General features: G+C 39.5%; 1 protein-coding gene and 1 long non-coding RNA gene across 2 annotated transcripts in view; one reads left to right on the plus strand and one right to left on the minus strand.

The window, feature by feature from the left end:
- Positions 1–735: 735 nt before the first annotated feature.
- On the minus strand, positions 736–1323 carry LOC147658442 (uncharacterized). The gene is made up of 2 exons (XR_015290535.1): positions 1144–1323; positions 736–1087 (listed from the first exon to the last, which is right to left on the minus strand). It is a non-coding gene; the product is annotated as an uncharacterized LOC147658442 (long non-coding RNA).
- A 16892-nt stretch (positions 1324–18215) lies between these two features.
- The window catches only part of LOC100869792 (uncharacterized), a 46060-nt gene continuing 40464 nt past the window's right edge, over positions 18216–23811 (plus strand). Inside the window, exon 1 of the mRNA XM_012490037.3 lies at positions 18216–20012. Coding sequence (XP_012345491.1) covers positions 19112–20012 — 901 coding nt within the window. The 5' untranslated portion in view covers positions 18216–19111. The remainder of the gene's footprint in view (positions 20013–23811) is intronic.

Consider the following 23811-nt stretch of genomic DNA (forward strand, 5'->3'; position numbering starts at 1 on the left):
AAACGATGAACCGTTTAAGGTGTGGCTGGAGCACAATAAACGTGTCTTTATTAAATGGAGTAACTTGGATTGAAGTTCAGGCGGGAAGAACTACGCTTACACAGATATTTAATGTGGTAGATATTAAGGTTTTTTAGAGAGGTTAGATCATGATTGTTGCAAGAAGGATTTTAGAAGGATATATGTTGAGTGTAATTGAGGTGATCAGTGGAGAGGTAGGGATCGGTTGATACCTCTTGTCAGGCATTTTAGTAGAATCGTTTAAGTTATGAGCAAGATTCTAAAGGATATGATGACTCTGTTTGAGAAGAAATGGCCAATATCTTTGATATATCTTCGACTTGGTCCTTTTCAAGGTCTGCTACGATTATGACGCTATAATCTCACCATTTTATGATACTGGGTCTATGAATATGGTCCTAGGATTTAATGACTCCAGAGTTCCAAGATTTCACTCTATAACACCGTAGATATACGAAACCGTAATCTTGCAAGATGAATCTACGAAAGTGTTTTTTTAACATTTTTGTAATTTTCAAATAACTTGTGACTTTTTCTCTTTCCATAAGATAAAGAAAAATTGAAGAATTTGTAATAAATAATACGATTTTTTTTTAACAATTAGTGACACTACTTTCAAATTAACTAACGATAATAATAAAAATCATTGACAAGAACTTCTTGAAAAGCATTTCGTAAGTTGAAAACTGCTGATCTATAAAATGATAGTTAAAATTTAGAGAAAATTTGTTTATTACAGATTGTTGAGCAAGTTTCATACATTACTTTCGCTTTGTATTTTTATTCCAATTTGATTTTTGCAAAAATAATAGAATCAAAAGCATTAATTTCCATTTTATTCTTGTATAAGTGTATACACTCTACGTATACTTAAAAATGTATTTATTACGAAAGTTAGAAAGTGTCCGGAATAGTATTCGCTCCAACGAACGATAATTAGTATCCAGTTGAGGCGTGATCGCAACATGCGATCGTTTTCTCGTTTGCCGATACACTGTTCGAACGATTAATATTAAATCTTAAATAGAGGTTAGTGTTGGCAGAATATTTCCGAACCCCGTAAAACCTACATAAAAAAATACGTATTTTTCGGAATATCCACACTTGGAAATTGTCTCCTACCTTCTTGCAATTCAAAACTGATTATAAATATTCCAAAAAATGCAACTCGATCATTGGTTGCTTTTGCACGCTACCCGTTGCTTTCTTAAAACAGACAAAATACTCGATCACGCGCCATATTGTTAAAACAATTGTGAATAACACCAACCACGCATGCGTATCAAATTCACAGCGCTAACCGCGCCTCTAGCAGCGAAAAAGTGAAAGTCGCATCTAGATAATTCACGGATAGATAGATTATCGATCGATGTGAAAACTGAAATTCTATCCGCGAGGAGGAATAATACTTCGAAAAATTCATATCTCGTAAACAAATGCATCGATTGAGACGTTCTTAGGCTCAATGGAACGAAAAGTTGAAATGACGATGTATTCACGACCTACGTATCTTTTTACACAATAATAAATATTCTCCAGTATCTTCGAAACTTACTAGCTCTTGCAATACACGCGTATTGGGAGTAGAGTTTCACTGGTAGAGGCTTCAACTTACTTGGCGCGGAGATTCTACCGAGTTTCCTGACCAAGTCTCGATGCCACGGCGGCAGTCACGCCCCGCGGCTTTAAACTGTTGGTAGACGTGGGAGCGGTTTGTTTTAGACACGGGTCTAATGCGCTGGCAAACCTGTAATCATCGACGGTAACGAATGGGTGGGATCGAATATATCACGGCAAACGAAACGGAATCGGACTGGCAGGGACGCTGCGTTCCATCCATTGGTACCTTTCGCCTCTGGCTAATAGTTTCTGCGCCTTTATCGCGCGTGAACATCGCGATTTAACGCTTGTCCAATGGAAATCGGGTCATTTTTTATTCCCCCGTTGTGTCGTCATGTTTTCGAATCTCTTTTCGTGGTTCTTTATTAAGCTTAAGCGATCGAATCGAGTTTTGATGATCTTTATATATATAGGAATGCCTGATTGAGAGATGTGCGGGAGAATAAGAATTTAGAGAATTTTAATCTAGTGATATTTGTTTTTTTCTTTGGTCTTCTTTATCTCTTGAAATAACGTTGAAGGAAAGATAGTTGCATAATAAGAAATTTTGGGGAATTAACTTAGTGATATTTTTTTTTTTTTTTTGGAAATTTCGTTATTGGCTTCTAATTTGTTATATTTATTTTATGATGCTTATTATATTATTATTCCATATTATTCCTTTAAATTGGATTTGCGTCAAACTATCCAATTTTAAATTATGGAAACGTAGAATTAAAATTAAATAATTTAATCCATGTTCTCTTGGATCATACATGACCCAACAATTCCAATTAAAAAATTTATAAAATGAACTAGCTGATATAATATCAAATAATAAATTAACTTCTACCGACTAATTTAAAATACTATTATAATTTCCTCCATTTCAACATTAGCAACAATGAAACTATAACATCAATCTACAATCAAATTTGAAATTAATATATTTTTTCTAGATCTATTCAATATAAATTACGACCTACGTTTCAGAATTTTCAATATTCATTTTTAAATGTATATGCGATATCTACTTTATTTAATAATCTGTAAAAATGGTCAATAATTTTGTCCCTATTAAGATAAGATAATTTATGCATGGTTGAACACATGCCGAGGGCATTAGAAAATTAATTAGATATTAGCGGACAGAAAATGTTAGGAGAACCGATTAGGTACCAAGGATTCTTGGTGGACGTTAGCCGTAAATATTGGAATACTTGACTAGAAATATTAGAGAGATTAATTAGATCTCGTTTGAGTCCATGAATTAATTAGGCATTACCTGGGAATGTTGTTTAGCTTTGAAAGTGATCCTTTATCACTTTGCCTAGTTAAACGTGTAATTCAATGAATATAGAATTTCCTGTGAAAATGAATATAATCTTATATGCAATATAAAATATATATATATATAATCTATAGTAATATATAGTTTTTTCAACTCTCTGTCAATTTATATTGCATATTAATAATAAGATTCTTTTTCATGAGCAATTTAACAACATATTATTTTATGGATCAAAGAGAACGGTATTATTATTATTCCAAGGAAAGTTATTAAATATACATACAATTATATGTATCTTTCATTTACATTCATACAATTTAATAAACTTCAATAATATTTTTTGATCATTATTACACACGTGTGTCGCGTGTAAAATTTAAAAATTCATTCAACAATTAAATTGTTTCATCTGGCAAGTTTAAATATGTCACATTTCCAGTCATTTAATTTTCAAACGAAATTCTTTGGGATGCAGTCAGGAATTAAGTAATGCGTCAAATTAGCTGTTATGCATCGATAAACTCGGATCTTTTTACGAATCGAGATCGAGTTAACCGTACCGTTATCTATCGAACATGAGAATGAAGAAATGAAGAAAAGGAGGAAAAAAAATTCTGACACGCGAATTTCTATTAATTAACTATGCGCATCAAATTGGCGCGTAAACGTGTAATTTTTTAAAAAAATATAACTCGGAAGTAAAACGTGCAAACGTATTATATTTAAGTAAATTAAATAAATGTATCACAGAATTATCATTTTTATGATAATACAACAATCATAATAATAATTAATTGACTGAAATCAGTCTGAAACATTGATGACACGATAATAGATTTTTATTTCTGTTTGAAATTGTTAATTTAAACGAATTTTCGGATCAATATTTATCTTTTTCAAGTAAAAGAAAATAAATATCTTTAATGCCAATGATAGAATGCTTTGTAACATGATGCACGATTAAAATAATAGACTTTTTATCCCCATTAAATGGTATTATTTTCTTCGTTTTATGTTTCGAACAATTTGAAATAAAATTTCACTTTATTCGTCAAACGATATAATCTAGTTTCGAGGAGGAAGGGGAAAATAAGAAAAATGGGGAAGAAGGAGTGTGAGAACTCTAAAAGGGGCCAGGCAGAGGATAGTAATTTGCCGTTATGAATAGCACGAATTATACATCCCGGCTACTTTGTGGCTTTCCTCTCTCGGAGGTTTGGCCCCAAAACGATCGTGCTATTTATTAATAGATTTCTCTTTACCCTCTTTCTCTGCCGATTTTTCTTTCTCTTTTCTAGATATATCACTGTAATAGACAATATCATAAATTTTTTAATTTATAAAATACACAAATATAAAAAGAATTTGCACACAATTTATTATATATTACATATTATAAAAGTATCATAATAATAATACTTTTCAGATACATATATCCTTTACTTAGAAAACTTTACCAAACAATATTCCCCCAACCAATTTTTATTTTCAAATCCTCGCCATCACCGCGCTTAATCGTAAAATCATCTCCTCGAAAAAATGGCACGTTTTCTCCCCCGCACGCCCAAGAAGAAGAAGAAGAGGAAGAAAAAAAGACGACCTCCGTCACAAGGAGGTATAGAAAGGCAAACTCCTCTCGAAAATCGATCGTATTTCCTTCTTCCATCCAGTTTTACAAGATATAATAAAGGGGTATTAGGCGAATCTTCGTTCCTCGAATCCTCGTAGAAACGTAAAAAAAAGAAAAAAGAAAAATATCCTCGAGATGGATAATTTGGAATCGGGAACCTCGATACTTTTCGGCTACTTTGTGCTTCCGCCTACCTGGCCCTGTTTTGTTCATTAATAATAACAGCCATCCGCGATTATCAGTGTCGCGATATTACTCCTCCGAGCCCTTGACATTTACGACTTACGAAAGGAGGGCTGGCTTCCGAAAGTCAGTCACGAATCACCGCGAATCCTCCGTTCTTCCCTCTCTTCTCAACGACTTCTTTACGACTTCTGCTCGGAAATTACATTTTTCTCGGCTATTCGTGACTCTCGCTGTTGTACCTTCGGGCAACGAAAGAAATTCCACCACGCGGGGATGAACGCGCGTACAACACGTTGCTGCAACAACGGCGACAGGAACGATTTCTTTCGTGGATGACACGTTACACTGTACGTTATCAAGCGTTATCACCGATTCTTGTGATAGTTTTATTTTGTTAAATGAATTTAAACTTGAATTGGATCAAATATTAACGATAAAGGAGATCTTTTAATTAAGTAGATACATTTTATAAAATTTTTCTCTACAGAACCTCTTTTAAAATTTCTCGAGCAATCCCTTCACTCGTAACTGGCCTAATCGCCCGGCCCTCGTTAAACATTCCATCGATAAGGGTATCCAAGAGGCAAGATATCCCCGCTAATATTTTCTAATGCTCCACAAATTATACACCCGCGGTTATATATATATATATATATATGTGCAACGCTGCTCACGAACATCTCACAGCCTCGTTAGCAAAGTTCCAACCCTCGATTTCTTGTCGAATGCACGTGTATACCGCGAAACCTTTCGGCCACAATTTGCTTTAATATTCCCCCCCTCGTTTCTCCTTATTTTCTACGAAACGAGCCCTCTCTCGGATAAGAATCTCTTCCATCCAATGGATTATAACGCTCTTCTTACGAGATTATTATACAATATTTTTCTTATTGGTTAGATTAAGTTATGCGACAAGTGATCAATATTAATTGTTATAGCAACTAAATTTTGTCAGTTTCACCTAAAATTCGTAGCTTTGGAATCGATCGTGAAGATTCCTCCTTTTTTTTTTCTTTGAACTGATAAATACGAAAAAATAATGGGTTTTTCGTGAGTCTGGCAGGAAGCGATAATCGATCCCTTCCGAGTTGGCTAGGGGAGGAACCACGCGATTCCAGGTTGTCGCAAATCAGTGGTTCTACAAATGAATAGCTCGGGCGAGACAGCTGGAATTTGCATATTTGTTACAACAAGTTGTCTCGTCAGGTGTAGATCATTTCGTTATTTATTCTTCCCCCAAAGATTTTTTCATTTCGATCTCCTCGATTCGAATAATGCTCTCCAAATACAAAAAAGAGAAAAAAGAATCCTCGATCAATCGTCGAATAATTCCACGAGGATATAATGATTCGAATCGTCGAAACTTCGTGCCAGCTGTTATTCGCGAGAAGCTATTAATTTATTCCTTCGAGTTCGAGTTCGAGTCCTAAGTACGGTGTATAAAACGCGCTCCGAGCGATAGCCCTCGATCGAGCCCTCGATCGAAGCCCTCGATCGTTCGACCCGATACACGCGCGCGCACCATGGAAGAACGCCTGTGGAAGAGGGGGTGGGCGGGGTGGTGTGCAGCAACCACCGGTAAACCGAGAAGGCGCGTTGTGTAGGTTGATTGCAGGGTGCTGCACGGTGTTTGCTTTATAAATCGTGGCCTGGTCCAGCCGGGGGAGAGAACCGCAGGAGAAAACGGAAGGAAGCCTGGCGGAGGGGTGGGGAGCGATTGATATCGTTTCTGAAATTGGGTTATGATTTATCGGGATTTCTCTACCTGTGCGTTTCGACGAGATAAGAAGGGGTGGTTTTTTTCCACAGTCTCTCCAGAATTCCAAAGCCGATGTTTCCTATTTTAACGAAAAAAGGGTTTGCGAGACAATTATTGTTGCCCAGCACCTCTACGTTCAAATTAACAGAAAAATTGCTTGAACATTTATTTCCATCCTGAACTGAATTTCGTGGTAAAAACGCTTCTTTATAAATAAATAAAACGAAGACGAGCTCTTATGCATGCTCTCTTTTCTCGCGAGGCACGTCCAGACGCGCGGTCCAGTTTCCACCCCACGATACTTAGGTAATAACCCGGTAATGACGGGCTCCGTTCGAGCTTGCTCGCTTTTTATACGCGTTCGCGTGTAGGGTTTGTGTAGAGCAAACACAAGCCAGCGTGGAAGATGATGATGATGATGATGATGATGATGACGACGATGATGACGATAATGATGATAACGATGATGAGAGCCTTCGCGCAATCCGACCGCTCTATATACGCACGTATATGCATCGACTGCATATATATATATATATATATATCAGATCGGTGGGAGCCGATGAAAATTCCATCAACACCGATTATTACCGTCCCTGTCACGTTGTATAGGATGAATACCATGGCCTAGGATATTTGTACTCGGGCAGAAATTAATTGAATTAATGCCAATGATACGATACCCGTGACTTTTACTTTTTCTTTTTTTTTCAAGAGAATGATTCATCGATTAATTTGCATCGACACAGGGATGCACGTTCAAGGTGATTTTTAAGGGAGCGGAAAATGATAGGGGAAGAATTTTTGTCTAATAAACTTGTGCACGAGATTGCTTCGTTTTTCAGATAAGCGGGTTGGAAAGTACGAGTTTTAGACGCCTGGCGGCAAGCAACCCGCCCAGTTCTTACTTTCACGCGGTTACTTTTTATAGTGTCGTAAGTGCTATGTGTCGATAATTTAATCACGTTGTGATATATTAAGTTTTGTTTGATATTAAGCCCGTTAGCTTTTCCTTAATCGTCCTCTTTCGAACAAAATTTTTACCCATTTCAAAACTAGCAAATATCCTTTTGTGAACGCGTTACACTCCGACACGCGTCTAATAATACCTGCTTAATATTATTAAAAATTTATATTTATACACGGATGTCAAGATTAACAAAACAAAGATCGATTAATTTTTTATCATCATCGACGAGATGTTAAATACATCGTTAGAATTACGAATTATTCGTTAATAACATTTAACAATCGTTGCAACAATTACATACTGTCCACGTATTTATTTATGGATGGGAGTGGATACAAAAGTTTCGTTTTTTCCCCCCTCCCTCTCTTGGCGCCTGGCAATTTTTTCGTGGTCGAACGAGGGGCGAAAGAGAGTAAAATCATCACGTGAACATTCAGGAATCCAACGTTTCTCCAGCGTTGATTTCCAGCCATGTTCGTCGCCTGGGTTCGTCCATCTTCGCTTATTGGAGCGAACGTATCATTACGCCCGGGCAATTAATGCCCTCGGCCACGGGGCACCGGCCGATCCTTAATTGCCGGCTAATTACTTTGTAATGCCGTTCTATTAATCTCCGTGTAATATTGCCTATCGGATGCGTTTTAGATGCGGTTTTCAAGCATGCTTTACAACCGTTGAACGAAGTTGAATCGTTTCGAGAAAAAAAAAAAAAAAAAAAAAAACGTTAATATTCAACGACCATATCTCGTTTCACCTGCTTGTTCGTGGGATACGTTATTGAATATATATCTCGTAGTTTGGAATCTAGGATAAGATAGGATCTTAATTGAACAAAGTCGCGAGACCAGTTTCCTGATTGCGCGGTTGATAAAAGTGATTTCGAATTTTTCGTTGGAAACAAATGGAAATTTTTTTAAGTAATTTTATTCGACATTTTTGGACGCCAAGGAAACAATTATCGATGAAGATAGAATCTTATATGTGTTTCGATATTATAACGTTATAATAATACATGATATTACATGTAGAGAATTGTCGTTACATTATCTAGGGGAAGACTGATCTAGAACACTATATTCCCTAAATCCTTTAAATCAATAAGTTAAATATATAACTAATATCACAATCTTACGTGATATTGTAGTATAACGTTATAATACATGATATTATACGTAGAGAATTGTCGTTATCTAGGGAAAGACTGATCTAGGGAACACTATATATTCCCTATTTCCCTAAATCTCTTAAATCAATAACTTAAATATATAATTAATATCACAATGAACGTATAATATCGATTTATATAATACTCGATACTCGCGCTCTTCTTGCCGAAATATATATTACAAGATGCTCCATAACTTTTGATCGTAATTTTAATTTAATTACACATTGGTGTTGGAAAATTCGAGAGGGGTAACAGTGTTTTACAGTTAGAGCAAGTAGTTGACTGCCACTGATCTGCAAGGTACCGCCCCCTTGTTTGAGAAACTAAGAGACCCGAGCATGCCTGCACGGTTGCCTCCTATCTCTTTCTTTCTCTCGCCCTCTTTCCTCCCTCTGTACCCTTTTACTCACCTTCCCCTCCCCCACCTCCTCCTGTTTGGCCAGCAGGTTCTCTGCCAACGTTCCTCCCTTTCTTGCATCGGCGTTTTGCCTCCCCGCTAGCTGGGTGGACGATGAAGAAGAAGAAGAAGAAGAAGAAGGTGTGCGCTGGTTCGCGAGGTGGCCGGTAGTTAGCACTCCATTACACATGGTTACCTATCATCAGAGCACGCCAGCCACGCGATTTGCTCCCCGGGCCCCATGGATATTCATGGACCGTAAGTAACCGTCTTTCACCGTGTGGTTCCTCCTTGGGACACGGATACTCGGCCGGATAATCGATTATAATTGACCATTGACCGTGGAATCATCCTGTGTTTTCTCGCGGATTTTTCTTTTTCAACGAACGAAATTTTATCGTTCGTGGAAAGATTTTGGAAAAGAATTCCCGATCGAATCGTTAAGATTTTGCGCGCAAAGAAGCGTCTTCTTTCTCTTCGTATTTTTGATATCGTTTTGGGATAGATTTTTTTGGTATCCTTTCAGATTCTTCATGTCTAATTGCCTTTAATCGTTCTTAGAAGGAGAAGGGGGATAATTTTATTATTCATGGAAAGATTTTGGAATTCGAAAGATTGAATAAGATAAGATTTTATTAATTGGGTGATTTTAATAAATTCCTTTTTATTATTATTATAATTATTATTTTTTTTTTTTTTTTTTTTTTTACTTTGGACATCGAGAGGATCAAGGATTCGTTGTAATTGGTGAATTTTTTTATCAACTTCCATTTTGAATTATCATTACTCGAATATATATATAGACGGTATAATAATACCGGTTTTAAGTTTTAGAAATTCATCGGTTTGAAAGTTAAGGTGCGTCTTTAAAATTTGCGTTTAATTTGTACTTGATATTAAAATGCAAGTAACTTGAATTTCTACGTGTAATATCATTATTTTTTTTTTTTATTCATAATATCAATTTACAATGAGATTGATTGCAAAACGTTAAATGTTCTTATTTACAGAAGAAGCAAGAAAAATTTCTCACTGACTGATCGTATTTTAATTGACAATTGATAGCTCTTCTCACAAGATTTGAAATTATGATTATGAACTGTATGATAAGAGTATACGGGTCATGAAATAAAAGGATATGGGAAACATCATTTTCATCGTCGACATAATTAACGCGTTGATGTGTGACGTAACGTGTTTAAACACCCTGTATAGTTATTCATGGCTTATGAAAAAACCAACTTCGTTCTGTTGAAAACGTGAACGATATCGTGGAGATAATCGAGCCTGGATAATTGGCCATGCACGGGATTGTTTTATCGCCTTATCTTGGTGAAAAAAATTTACGTCGAGGGAAACGCGTAAGATAGGAAATTTTTGTTATACAACTTGCCTTTCTCCATCGAATTTTTTCGAATTATCAATGATTTTCAACAATATTCAAAAAATTTCCAATTAGAAAGAGAAAGAGTGAAAGAAAATTTTGATTTTACGTCAACCAATTTACATCATTTATAACTTCAAACGGGATAATGTTTACACACACTGAAATGCAGGATTATAAGTATAACTAGTTGTTACACGCAATGCATCTATCTAAATGAATCACCGTTTCCTGTTTGCATAACTCTCTTAATACACAGGCCACAATGTACAATGATTTATACGAGAATAATTACAATATCGGAGCTGAATATCGACCAGCAAGACCAGTTTCGAGCGACGAAATCGCGTTTAATCTGATGATTGAATGGCCGCGAAATTGTAAAACTAATTTTAACTTTTCAACGAGATCTATCAACAAATTGTAATTGTTTCTTCGCAATTTTTGTTAAATCGATTTCTTTCACAATTTCTTATCGATCAAAAATAGATAGATCGCCAAGTCACGTCTACGTCTACCGCTATTCATTTCGGAAAAAAAGGGGGAAGAGGAAAAAAAATCGAAATCAAAAGGGTAGAAGGATCGATCCGGTCGACCTTCCTCTCCGGTAAGGTCTCTGACCGATCCTCCAAAGATCGGCGGATGCTCTCTTCTCACGATCGGCTTCTACACCCATCGCTTCCGCCTCCTCCCCCTTGCAGGCGTTTCGCGGTCGGGAGAAAAATCGAGTGCGAACACGGCCGATCAATTTGCCCTAAAGAGTCGTTAATTTTCGGTCGATGCCCTCCTACTACTCTCATCCTCTCGTGCTTGTCGAAAATTATATTTCGCCGGGGAGGAGGTCCGCCTCACATAATAATCCCGATCGGGCCCCTTTAATGAGCCATAATGGGCCAGCAAGTATGCGTAATCGCCGATGATGGCCTCGAACACGATTCCTTTCCACCCCTTGTCTCTCTTCCACACACACACTCTTCGTGCATCCGTTCTTCTTTCTTTCGAATAAAACGTACGCACGAGGATTTTTCCATTTTTCTTTTTCTTTTAATTCTCGTATTTTCCTTTTCGTTCTTCTTCTTTTTTCTTGTTGTTTTTTTTTCTTTAGCGCAGGTCTCCTCCGTAGGTATAAACACACGCGTATGCACACATTGTGTGAGATGGTAATGGGCCCGTGTCACCTAATTTCGAGCGATTACTTTTATACTCGTTCGAGGGCCAGATCGTGGATCTCGATATATTGGGCATGATTACAGAACAGTACGGTAATAACATGCATGGGAGAGGGTGGGAGGGATAATTTGCAGTGGGATTCGACGGTGATTGTCGCGGTGTGTCGCGCGGGTTGGATTAAAAAGGATAAAATAGGGGGGAGAAAGTGAAGGTTGCAGAAGGTTTTTTCGAATCCTTTTCTTCTTCTTCTCTTTCTCTTGCTCTTCGCGAGATCGTTTTTTCAATCACCTGTATTCGGCCCCTGCCGCCCGAATTTGTTGAAAATTTCCTTCGATCCTCGATTATCTTCGAACAAAGACGGTTTTCTCGTTTTTTGATTATTGGCAGCAGCTTGAATATTTGTTCTCTTTCGGATTTGGATTTTCAAAATCTATATCGAAAGAAGAGATTAAAGCGTCTTTAATCTCTCGTGAAAGATGAGTCACTTTTGAGTAGTAAAAAAGAAAATGAAGAAGGAATTATAATTTTATGATAATTTTATCTTCTTTTTTTAAAGAGATTTTTAAAGAGTTTTAAGTTCTAGAATTATGGGACTCGATGTTCTGATATCACGTTCGTTTGTTCGAATTTATTTGCTTACCAAGTCAAGAGTCCAGTCTCTCTCTCTCTCTCTCTCTCCCCCCACCCCTTGTTCTTCCTTTCTGGAGCTTGCGAATCAATTTAATCGGACCGTCGGTTGTTCCGAGAAAATCATAGGTGCTGGTCGGTTATTTAAGATACTGAGACCGCGAATCGACAGTGATTCTCAGCCGACGCCAATAAATTCATTAAGATTTCTTTTCATTATATGTAAAAGTGATTTTTAGTTTGTTAAATAATTCTTTTTATAGAGATTGTCGTGTAAATATGTTAATGTAGATGCGTTATTCCGTCAATTTGTTTGTGTAGAGTACACAACTTGATTTATTTGGGTCTGAAAAGAGAGTAGGAAATTTTATTTGTTCATTCCTTTGTTGTGATAATAACAAAGTGATTACAAATCTGGATTGAGAATCTGTGCAATATATTAATTATATTATATTAATTAATATTTCCTCTTCGATTCGTTTACAAACATTTTGCGTGATATTCCGTTACAACGTTTACTTATTATTGCAAGTATCGTAAAATATATTCAAGCATAATTGATAATCCTATTTTTAGCCGGTATTATAACAGGTACCTTATTAGGGATGATTAGATTTGAAAATAGGCAGATGTACGTATTTAACCTTAGCCTAGAAGTGAGTGGATGGCAATTGAATCATGGTCAGCGTAATCCCGGTACTTTCATTTATTTCGCGTTCGAAAACAACCCCCCCCCCCCGTGATATCGATACTCCGGAAATTGAATTTCTCCAATTCTTCTCGAAACACGAGAACATCCTTAAGAATTCTTAAATTAATAATAAAATTTCAAAAAAGAATTCTCTCGCGATTTACAATTTTTCAAATCATTCACGCAATTTTTCAAACGCCCCATCAAAAGAAAGAAATTTATATTATAACCTCGAAGAAAATTCCTCGCCTGAAAATTCTCGACCCTTGGAAAAACTTTTCTTCTCGATTCAAGCTCGACAACATTAAAGCTCGGCTTATTGTAATTGTAACGCGTAATCGATACTCGCTGCCAATTTCTGACGATGGCGACGAGGTTTACAATGCGAGAAAATACGAATCCGTGGGGGGAGGAGAGGGATACCTCGTTGTATATCCGCAACAAAACCTTCCTTCCCTCTTTCCTCGTCTGGGGGGGGATGCACGACGAATAAATGGCCTGATTAAGCACGCCATTTTGCCTGTAATGTAATCTTTAAACGCGCGTCGACTTCTTTCGTTTCCATTGTGCTGCTCGTACGCGATGTCTCCTCGATCATTTCCAAGGATTATGCCCGGCCCTTTTGTCCACGCGATTATTCACGTTTCAGAGAGAGAGAGAGAGAGAGAGAGAGAGAGGAAGAGGGAGAAGAAGTCGTCGTTGATCTCGACTTGTTGAGCTTCTTGCGAATTTTTTTCATTTCTCTCATTGCGAGATCGAGTTTTGCGTTGTTTGTTTTTTCAGTTCAGGTTTTTACAATTCTTTGCAGAAGAATTCGAGGGTGTGCGATATTTTAATGATGATTTATTTAAGATATTGGTATTTTAGCGATTAATTCGTGGTAGTTTTATTTATATTTTAAAGATTAATGGTTAATTAATAGTTAATTGTAAAAAAAACTTTTTGTTTCACAAGGAGAGCACGTGCAGTTTTAAAATTTATCTTATGCGACTAAATTAACTGTTTCCTCTAAATCCAAACGTAGATTATTTATTTCCATCTTTCGCAATCCCCATTCCCCCATGTACCGTTATAATATTTTGCATCTTTTATTTCTCGTGCCAGATCAGTCTTCGTGTTTAATGATAGAAATGAATTAGATATTTAAATCGTGCTTTTTATCTCATTTTTCTTCTCTGTTTACCGTTAATATCTCGACAGCGCTTTCTCCCCCCCCCTCTCCTTAAGATTCACGGTGGATAGATAGGGGCGATCCAATTTTACATTTTTACTGAAGTATATTCAGCAAATGTCTTCGATCTTTCCCGTCTAAAAGATCTGTCTTCATTTATTAATATTCTTTTTGGAATAAACGTTATCAAACGAATATTAATCAAGAGTTATCTCGAAATTTTTCCAAATTAATAATAATACCTCACTTTCTTTTTTTTTTTTCTTCACCCTCTCCTCGAAATCCTTCCAAAAACGTCTCCACGAAGAGAAATATATCGTGCCTGGTCACACGAATCAATTACACCTCCCATTGTATCCGCACAAAGACTCAAATTTCTCCACAATTCTCCAAAAATCAAAGCGAAAAGAGAGAGACTTAGAAGAAGAGAAAAAAAAAAAAAGAAAGAAATCACGAAGAAAGCGTCGAATCGCAAGGAAAAAAAAAAAAAAAGAAAAAGTCAAAATCCGCTGTTAGGTGACGGAATCGGGAAGTCGTCGATAAAACTGGCTGCCTCTCGGTCGCTTTTTTTCGGTCTGATCCACGCCAGCAGGGATGGGAAAAGAGTTTCATTGTCGCGGAGGGTTTCAAACAATGGCCGATACAATGGCGATATATACACACATCGGTATCGTCAATTGTGCGTCAGCGCAGCCCGGCTATTTTTCTTTCCTTCCATTTATCCCCGCCGACAATGCCCTCTAACGAATCGCCGCCCTTTTAATATCCGAAATAACGGATTTTTCGCCCGAGAAAACGATTTTTCAACGATTATCTTCCACTCTCGGATGGAACGTGGCTTAAACACCATTCGGCCGGGTATGATTGCAAGAAACGAAGTAGAAATTCGAGTATTTACGTAAGATTAATTCGTTAACGGCCCCACAAACTTTTTCTTTCGTGTGTACTACACATTTCTTTTTGTTCGTTTTTGTCGTAAAAGTGATCTCCACGGGCGTCCAAGGGCTTGGAAGAGGGCCAAAAGGGATTTACAGGTGTGAGATGGGTTTCCGCCACTCGAGTCGGTGTACAAAGTGCATGCAAATTTTCTATAGGGCCCCGCCGAACGTTTCATTCGTTTGTTCGACCCGATTTCGTGTATGGCCGCCTCTCTGACACGCGATACTTCCAATTCGAAACGTATTTAGACCGGGAGAAAAGACCGGTCGCTCGAAAGCTGCTAATAGAAATTCCCACAAGGAAAAAGGGCTTCCCTCTTTGCCTCTAAGAAATTTAAAAAAAACTTACACGCTCGATCGATCTTGGAGAAAGTTTATGTTCCTTCTTTATCGATTACTTTTATACAAGTGGATAATCAGTGCGAAGGAGAATTAAAAGAAAAAAAACTTCCTTCGAAGTTTGCAAAAATAAAAAGTAAAGAAAGTTACTCGAGGTCGAGGTAACTCGAGGGAGAAAGGAAGAATCTCTTCTATCAATTTAAAGAGAAGAAAAATTGAAAATGAAATGCTCGCCGATACGGCATTTGGCAGGGAGATACGGGAGGAGAAGGACCAAGGAGGAATCGAAGGTGGAGGAAGAGGCTCTCGAGGAAGCTTTGGAGAACGCGGGCGGAAAGTGGAGAGGAAAGGAGAGAGAATCGTTGGGAACGGGCGTGCTCGCTGCTCGCGCATTGGTGCACCGGTGTGTGCGATGTGTGCAGAGTCGCCATGTTGAATATCCCCACTTCCGCTCCACGTGTCGTACACCTACACACGTGTCGAGGACGCGATACCGGTCGCAATATTATCGTTTACACGGCGAGGGGCGAGAAATCGGCGCCGTCCCCGCGATGGAGACCCGTCTGCCCTGTGTTTAAACCCCCCGAATTGAAGGAACAGCGATGATCTTTTGTTGTGAATTGTGCGGCTACAGAAAGAGCCAGCTGAGGGAGGGTTTTATCGGAGGAAAATTATGATATTGAAAAAACGTTCGATGTTTCTTTGGGATTTTGGGAGAAATTGTAGAGGAATTTGTTTTTTGAAGCTTTGAAAAACGAATGTTCTTTCTTAAGAAAATTCCAAACGGTAAAATAATTATAACTGGATTATAAATTTTGAAATATTTCATGCGTGACGACCAATTTAATTTAATGAATTGAACTACCAATTTTTTACCAATCTTTTTTAAATACCAATTATTTCCGTATCATTGAGCTCGAGAACATGAATGAAACTATTAAAATCTCATTTTCCTGGAAAATGTGTGCAGTAATAATAATGCAGTCAAGAGTTCAAACTTTCAAACTTGAAAGTGATGACGGACGAAAGTAAATTGTTTCATCACAATTTCTCGAATACACGAAAGAAAAATAATGTTTAATTGTTATTTTCGTAAAAAAAAAAAAAAAGTTTTTATATTATACTTTTGAAAAAACTATCGAATAATTATATATATGGATTTCACAGAGAATGAAAATTGCAAAGTACTCGAGGAGCTCTGGTTGCAATTCTCCAGCAAAAAACTAATCAAATTATTTGCAGTGTAATTTCAGTGTGAATTCGGAAAAGGGATAGTAATCATCGAATTTGCAACTTTTCTCAATCATTCGCTTATTTCCTCAATATTGTATTACTTAAGTTACGACATGGAAATGGAGGAATTGATGAAATAAAAAACTTGTAAAAAACTTTGAGAGAAGAAGATAAGAAAATGACGTAGAATAATAACAATTAATCGAAACACTAATTTTCTTTAAAAAAGATAATTACAAAACAATTTCTCAAGAAAAACACATTCGTTATAACGGAATAAAAGTCTCCAATTAATCACCGAATATTCGTTGAAATAACGAAGGAGGAGACGAATTTCGATCGATCCTGTCAAGATTTCTCACCTGCGAAGTTTCGAAATAGCTGGTTCGATCGTCGAACAAGTTCAGAACACGAGCCTGAACACAGGCATTAACGAAGGACACTTCGGCATCTCAGGTTTCGCGACTCGAGTCGAAGAAAGTGTCGCTTTGTGCACGCTTTGACACCTTAATCGCTCGATTACGTCCACAGTGGTTCCGTGTATGCGATCCATCCGAGTAATTACCTCGTCGCGGATCGATTAGAGCCGATTCAGAGAAACGAGACACTTGTACGTGACAATCGTACATCATGGATCCCTCTGGAAAAAGATCTTTCCACACTTTATTATTTCCTTTATCATCGAGAATTAAGTTGTCATTTGTTTGGGAAGGAACTTCGTTTATTCCCCTCTCTCACAACGATAATAACTTTGTGGATATATTTTATCCGTGAACTTTGTATTTGCTTTAATTATCGTACTAATCTGAGATCTGGTTTAAGCAACATGGCGCAATTTAATCGATTTTGGTGATGTTACACGTTTCTTGATCTCGTATATATGTGTGTGTACGTTTCATAAACACATCAACGAAATGATGATTCAAGCAGAAGATTCGACTCGACGACTGTTAGTAGCTCGTTCAACGTCTCTTCCCTCCACTTGGAGTTATCACCCCCTTTGTACCGAATACCAGTGTACAAAGTCACGTGTCGGCGAAACGAACGCGTTATTTCCCTCGATTTCGTCCCCCTGGAACCCTTCTTCCCCAAACGAAAGAGAAGAAAGCGTTTCGATGACGAAACGAAGGAAAGGAGAGGAGGAGAAGGAAAGAAAAAAAGCCCTGGTGGAACGAAACCTAGTTAGCCGGCGGAGTGGGGGTGAGACGGCGGAACGACGGGCGGAGGAGTGGGGGGAGGGAGGGAGGGAAGCGAGAGGGGAAGAGAGCGCGTAGGGGTAGGGGATCCAGACGTATTAATTAAACGGCTCATTTTCATCGCACGACAAAAACGTGAGTTTAACGCCCATCGGCGACTAATGCGTCGCCCCACGGCAGCTCGTGGATAAGGGGTAGCGTGGCCAGGTTCCGACCAGCGAGTTTCAACCACGGCCAACCGTCCAATCCTGTCGAGGCTGGGTGTACGCCTAGCGTGGCTCCTCGTAACTTCGAGTACCGCCCAGCTCCGCTCGATCCTCTTGCCCCCACTCCGCTACGTGGGCCGAGGTGGTGGGGACTGGAAGCGGCTCGGCACACCCCCCACCACCATCCAAGAGCGCCTCGTTTAGCCTGTAATTTGCTCAAACACTAGCAAGCTCTCGTGCCAGAAACATCCGTCAGAGAGCCCGTGGTCTGCTGCTCGAGTCTCGAGATACGCTTGTTGGGGCCCAGCACCAGTTGGCTCTGCTTCTTTTTTTTTTTTTTCCCCCCTTCGACAACTCTCTCGCGCTCGTGTTGTTACATTCCTTCTCGGCCGGTGTAAATTTGGTGCGGCCGCAGGCAAACAGGCTCGATGGAAGAAGAGGCGCGGTCCCGTGATATCGCAGTGTGTGTCGGCCGTGTGAGCTAACCGCTTCGTTTCGTGCCCTTCTCGTTACGTTACAGTGGTGACATTTTTTTCGTCCCGGGGGGATCATCGAGGACGGTTGCCGATATCGGCTGACCTCCGAGTGACGGTTTCTCTTTTTTTCTCTACGAATCGTAGAAAAGACGCCGTGCGACGACCAGGATGAGCAAGTGGTGATCGATTGTGGAACTGAACAATGTTGCGAGTTTCGATAGGGCGTCAATAGAAGAAAGAAAAGTAAAACTTTGGTCGTTGAAAGGAAACGTTAGTGAGTGAGACGGAGACGGCAAACGATGTTTATACCCGACCGATAATTCAACGAGTTTACACACACGCATACACACATACACACGCGCTCACACACACAAACACACACAACCCGAAGGGAAAGGACTGCACGAAGAGAAGAAGAAGAAGAAGAAGAGTCGTGCCAAGAAGGGACAAAAGAAGAGAGTTACCAGTGCGTGGATAAAAGTGCGTTCAAAGTGTTCTCGAGGGGTAACCCGTGGCTGGACGTTTGGCAGGCAAGCGTTCTCGGTCTGGTGAAGGAGCCAGGGCCGAGGCGGGTGCAGGCATGCGGCGGACCTGACTCGGCCGAGGTAGCGTGTTGCAGAAGTGGCCAATCCATCAGCCGGGCGTACGATAATCGTACGATGATGCCGCTCGCGCCGACGCCAATTGTTCCGGTGCCCTCGAAGCCGAAGATCGGCTTCAGCATCGACTCGATCGTCGGCGGTGGTGGGCAGGGGCGGGAGGACCGCCTGGACCGTTTGGAGCGGGTCGAGATCGAGAGGGACGATGGCAGCCCCATGGACGTGGTCGAGGGCTCCTCCTCCCCCCGCACGCGAAGGGTGACCACGAGATCGCCGGGCGCCCACTCGGAGGGCTCCGACCGGCCCGTCTCCCGAAGCTCCTCCGTCGAGTCGTATCCCAACTCGCGGAGGACGCCGTCGCACCCCGGCAGCCACCATCACCACCACGCCAACCACCACGGCCACCATCATCATCTGTCCACGGCGACGCACCTCGACTTCGGCCGCACCACGGTGCACAGCCACAGCGGAGGATCGACACCCAACAACAGCCCCAGCCCGCCCCACAGGATATCGCACGGGGACTCGCCGGTCGGCGCGCACCCCCAACCCCCGCCAGGGGTCGTCAGGCCCAGCCCCAACTATCTCGCGCCGCCACCTGGCGCGGCCACCGCGGCCGCTGTCGCCGCCGAACAGTTGAAGTCCCTTTACGGGCTGCCCGGCCACGGCCCGACCGGGCCCCAAACGGGCCAGACCGAGTACCACACGCAACAGCAACTAGCCCTGGCCGCGAATTTGGCCGCGGCCCAACACTTCCAGGCGGCCAACCTCGCGGTGGCCCTCCAGGCGCATCATGGCGCGTCGCCCCACGGGCCACCCCACGGGCCTTATCCCCATGGCGGCGCGCCTGGCGGACCCCATCCACCGCCGCATCCTCATCAGCCGCCCAGGGACAGCTATCCGCTTTATCCTTGGCTGCTCTCCAGGCACGGAAGGATCTTCCCTCACAGATTTCCTGGAGGTATGTTTATATTTACCTTCTTCTTTTTTCTTTTTTTCCCTCCCGTTCCTTCGAGGAGGGAGGGGGACGGGGGGGAGGGAGGGAGGGATGGATGGATGGATTGGGGGAGGGAGGGAGGGAGGGAGGGAGAGAGGGAGGGCGGGATCAGGCAGGCTAGGCTATTGGTTTCGTTCGTTCGTTCGTTCGTTCGTTCTTCTCGGAACTGTCGACTCTCGGTTTGTTGATCAGGATCGGGATAATTGGCTGATACGGGGTTGCTTTTTGGTTCAGAGTTTGGATTCGTGACACGTGTCAGTGATGAGGATACGAGGAGTAGTGTAAATCGAAAGGGAGGAGGAGGAGGAGGAGGAGGAGGTTTCTTTTTTTTTTTTTTTCTTTGGGAGTCGTGGAATTCCATGTTCGATCACCTGTTTCATAAGAATTGTTGTTAATTGGTTCGAAGTACAAGCTTCTTCCGCTTCTTCGACGATTGTCATATTGCACTCTTATCGTATATTTTTTAATCGTGTTGATTAAAAATCCAAGTTCGAACGATAGTCGATTAAAAATTAGTCGACAATCTTTTCGACAGTATTTTCGACGATTATATTACACTCGATCCATGCCCCATGTTCTAGCTTCTAAAGTGTATCTCATTTCCTCTCGATAGACGGATATATCTACGTACGATATACTTCCTCAATATTATTCCGTTCCTCTCATTATCATATATTTCTTCTTGCACGTTAACGCTATAACGCACATCAATTTCGCATCGGCAAAAATTAAAAACAAATACAGTTATGGATAATGGAACGTTTACAGATAGAGGAGCATTGGAATAGGAAACCCGTTTAGATAGTAGGTGTCCGGATGATGAAGGTTTCATTGTACTCTAAAATTAAATAACTTGGCTCGAACTCTTATGACTCACCTACGATATCAATTCAGAATTAATGGAGAGATTGTTGGTTTCTCTTGGCCCGTTGCGTGAAAAACACGAGAAAACAGAACGGTTCGCTTGCTCGAATTGCGGAAACATCGTGGGAATACTTAAGAATATGCGAAGATTTCCGATTTTTCGCAAAGAGGCAAAATTCACGATTCGAGTATCGAGTCAGAAAGCAAGAAAGATCAATTTTCTTCTTTATTGGTTTCGTGTTGAAACGTAGGTGTGAAATGGGGGGAGGGGGAAAGGTAAAAAAAGAGGACCTAATTAGAAAATTAATGTATCTGTGTTCGTGTAACACTTTAACGCCACACACCGAGCTGTAATGTATTAAAATTTATTCATTTTTGAAATTGCAAATTAATCTGAATATCATTCTGTAAATTAATAATTCCTTTTTTTTTTTAATTTTTTAATTTCGAACGAGATTATTTCGTGCAAATAGCGCTACGACTTTTTTTTTCTTACAATTATTCCTCAATTATCGAGGGGGAAAAAAAAAGAGAAAAAAAGGAAAAGTCATTTCACGTCAACGTATGTTTTTACTTACTGATCCTTACCTAATCGTAATTATGGATTTTATGGATTACCGATCGTAGTATAATTAATTCGTGATCCACATATATGTGTGTTACTCGACGTTAATTAAAGCCTAATGGATTAAATCGCTTGTCAAAATGTTTCTACTTGCTTATTCAACGCCGCGTTAATTCAAATCCCCTCCCTCTCTCCCTTCCAACCCGTAATATCGGTACACCTATTTATAATAACACGTTTGTCGAAGAAGAAAGAAGAAGAAGAAGAAGAAGAAAAAAAAAAGAAAAAGAAAAAGAAATGTTATCGATTCATCAGAGCGACGCGCTAAAATTATTATTCAATTCTTCTCCCAGTGAAACGGAACAACGACGACGATTCGTTACGGATCTCGTCGATCGATTTTAAAATCGTGTTTGACGCAAAATTATCGCTCGAGCGAGATATCGACACGGTTTTTTTTTTTTTTTTTTTTTGCTAGGAAAAGGGGGGAAAAAAACGGAGTTCATTTACATGGATAGATCGTTGTCAGTTTGTCTATATTTACTCGCACGCGAAGAATTCTCGCGATTCGCTGGAAGAACGAGCTAACCTCACTTTCTCTCTATTCGTAATTTCTGCTCGTGCAAGAGCGAAAAGAAATCTAGAGGATAGATCGATCGAGATGAGTTCTTTTCTAAACCACGTATTTAAAAGAGAGGGGAATAATTCACGATCGCTTGTGTTCCTTTTTTAATTTTTCAAACATCTTTTCCACGCGATGATTTTAACAGTTTTGAAAATTTTTTCACGCTTTGAAAATTTTCTGGTCTGGTAATTTGCGGTGTTTTTTTTGGTAATTTCGAGCTCGGAAACGGAAGTTGCTAAGTACATGTGCTGCATGCAACATGCAGTAGTCGAAGAGAGAACATCGTAATCGCTTGATCCTTTCGAATTTTTGTTGATTTTGAAATTTTTTTCTGGTTCGGTTAATGCTTTTGATAATTCGCACAGGAAGTTGATAATCGCGGTAAAAATAGTTTAAATAGTTTCAGCGTTTTGAATTAAGATAACCTAAACTTTTTAAAAGCATATCGATAATCGTAACGTTTTAATTTTGTAGTTATACAATGTGTAATGCGCGATATTCAGAATGCTCGTAATTGGTTTAAGATTAATTAACGTTTTTATGTTAAAATTGAAATTAAATCTCAATTAAATATCTCGAAAACATACTGATAGTGATCTAAAATCCTTTCTGCTCGAATGTATTTTCGATAATCATGTTACAACGAGTTCAAATCAATCCAAAATGTTTTAGTAGCTTTTTAAATTAAAATTCTCGCGAAAGAATCACTCTCTTTTCGATAATTTTCGATAATTATATAACATAATTATTTTGTAATGTATGTATATCTCGCATTATTAGATTATCTCGAAAAAGATAAACAAGAATTAACCACTTTATTAAAATACATTTTCACCCATAACTTCTTTTATCTCTATGATTTATAATATTTTTTCCTCCTTCTACATATTCTTTGAAATAATTTACAAATTTACATACAAGATTACTCACCTCGCCTTTATTATTACCACTTCTATTCAACTTACTTTCCTATTTCTTCCAAATCCAACATATCTTTCCAACAAAAACCTGTATACGCAATATTACACTATGCTATGAGAATCAGTATCCTATCAATCCCCGTATCTCCAATATATAAAACCCAATATATATACTCATTATATCGAACACCATTATCTAATTTGCAACACCTTTCCCCCCAAACAACCCGATATTTATCAAATGGTATTCGTATTCACGTGTTATTATTCGCCTCCATATAAGAGAATCTCTCGAAAATTAGTAATATCCCACATACCTCGCACCTCCTCCGATCCTCCCACACTTTCTCAACATCTTCCAACATTTTCCAAATTACGATTACGAATACATACATATATATACAATTTCACTCGATAATAATAATAATAGTAATAATAATAATAATAATAATATTCACCATCCGAAAGGTAAAGGAGGCGTATCTAAACTGTCGATAATTTTCGAGATAACCGGACGATCCGGAGAGAGTTAACTCGTCATTTTCCAAGTTAATGAACCCCAGTGGCGCGATACTCCCTGCTTCCTCGGTATATTCCATATACGGGGACCGGTTCCATCCGTCCGTCCATCCGTCCCAAGCAAAGATCATCGATTTGGTCCCCATGTAAACAAGCGTACTTTATTACACCAACGATCGTTGGTGAACGAGGGACACGCGATAATTACCAGTGCACAGAGTTAGTAAATAAGAAGAGGGACGTGTCCCTCCCCCTCCACCCTCCGTTATT

The sequence above is a fragment of the Apis florea genome, unplaced genomic scaffold (assembly GCF_048593485.1).
Source record: "Apis florea isolate Af1SG1 unplaced genomic scaffold, ASM4859348v1 contig_2272_pilon, whole genome shotgun sequence".
Lineage (NCBI taxonomy): Eukaryota > Metazoa > Arthropoda > Insecta > Hymenoptera > Apidae > Apis > Apis florea.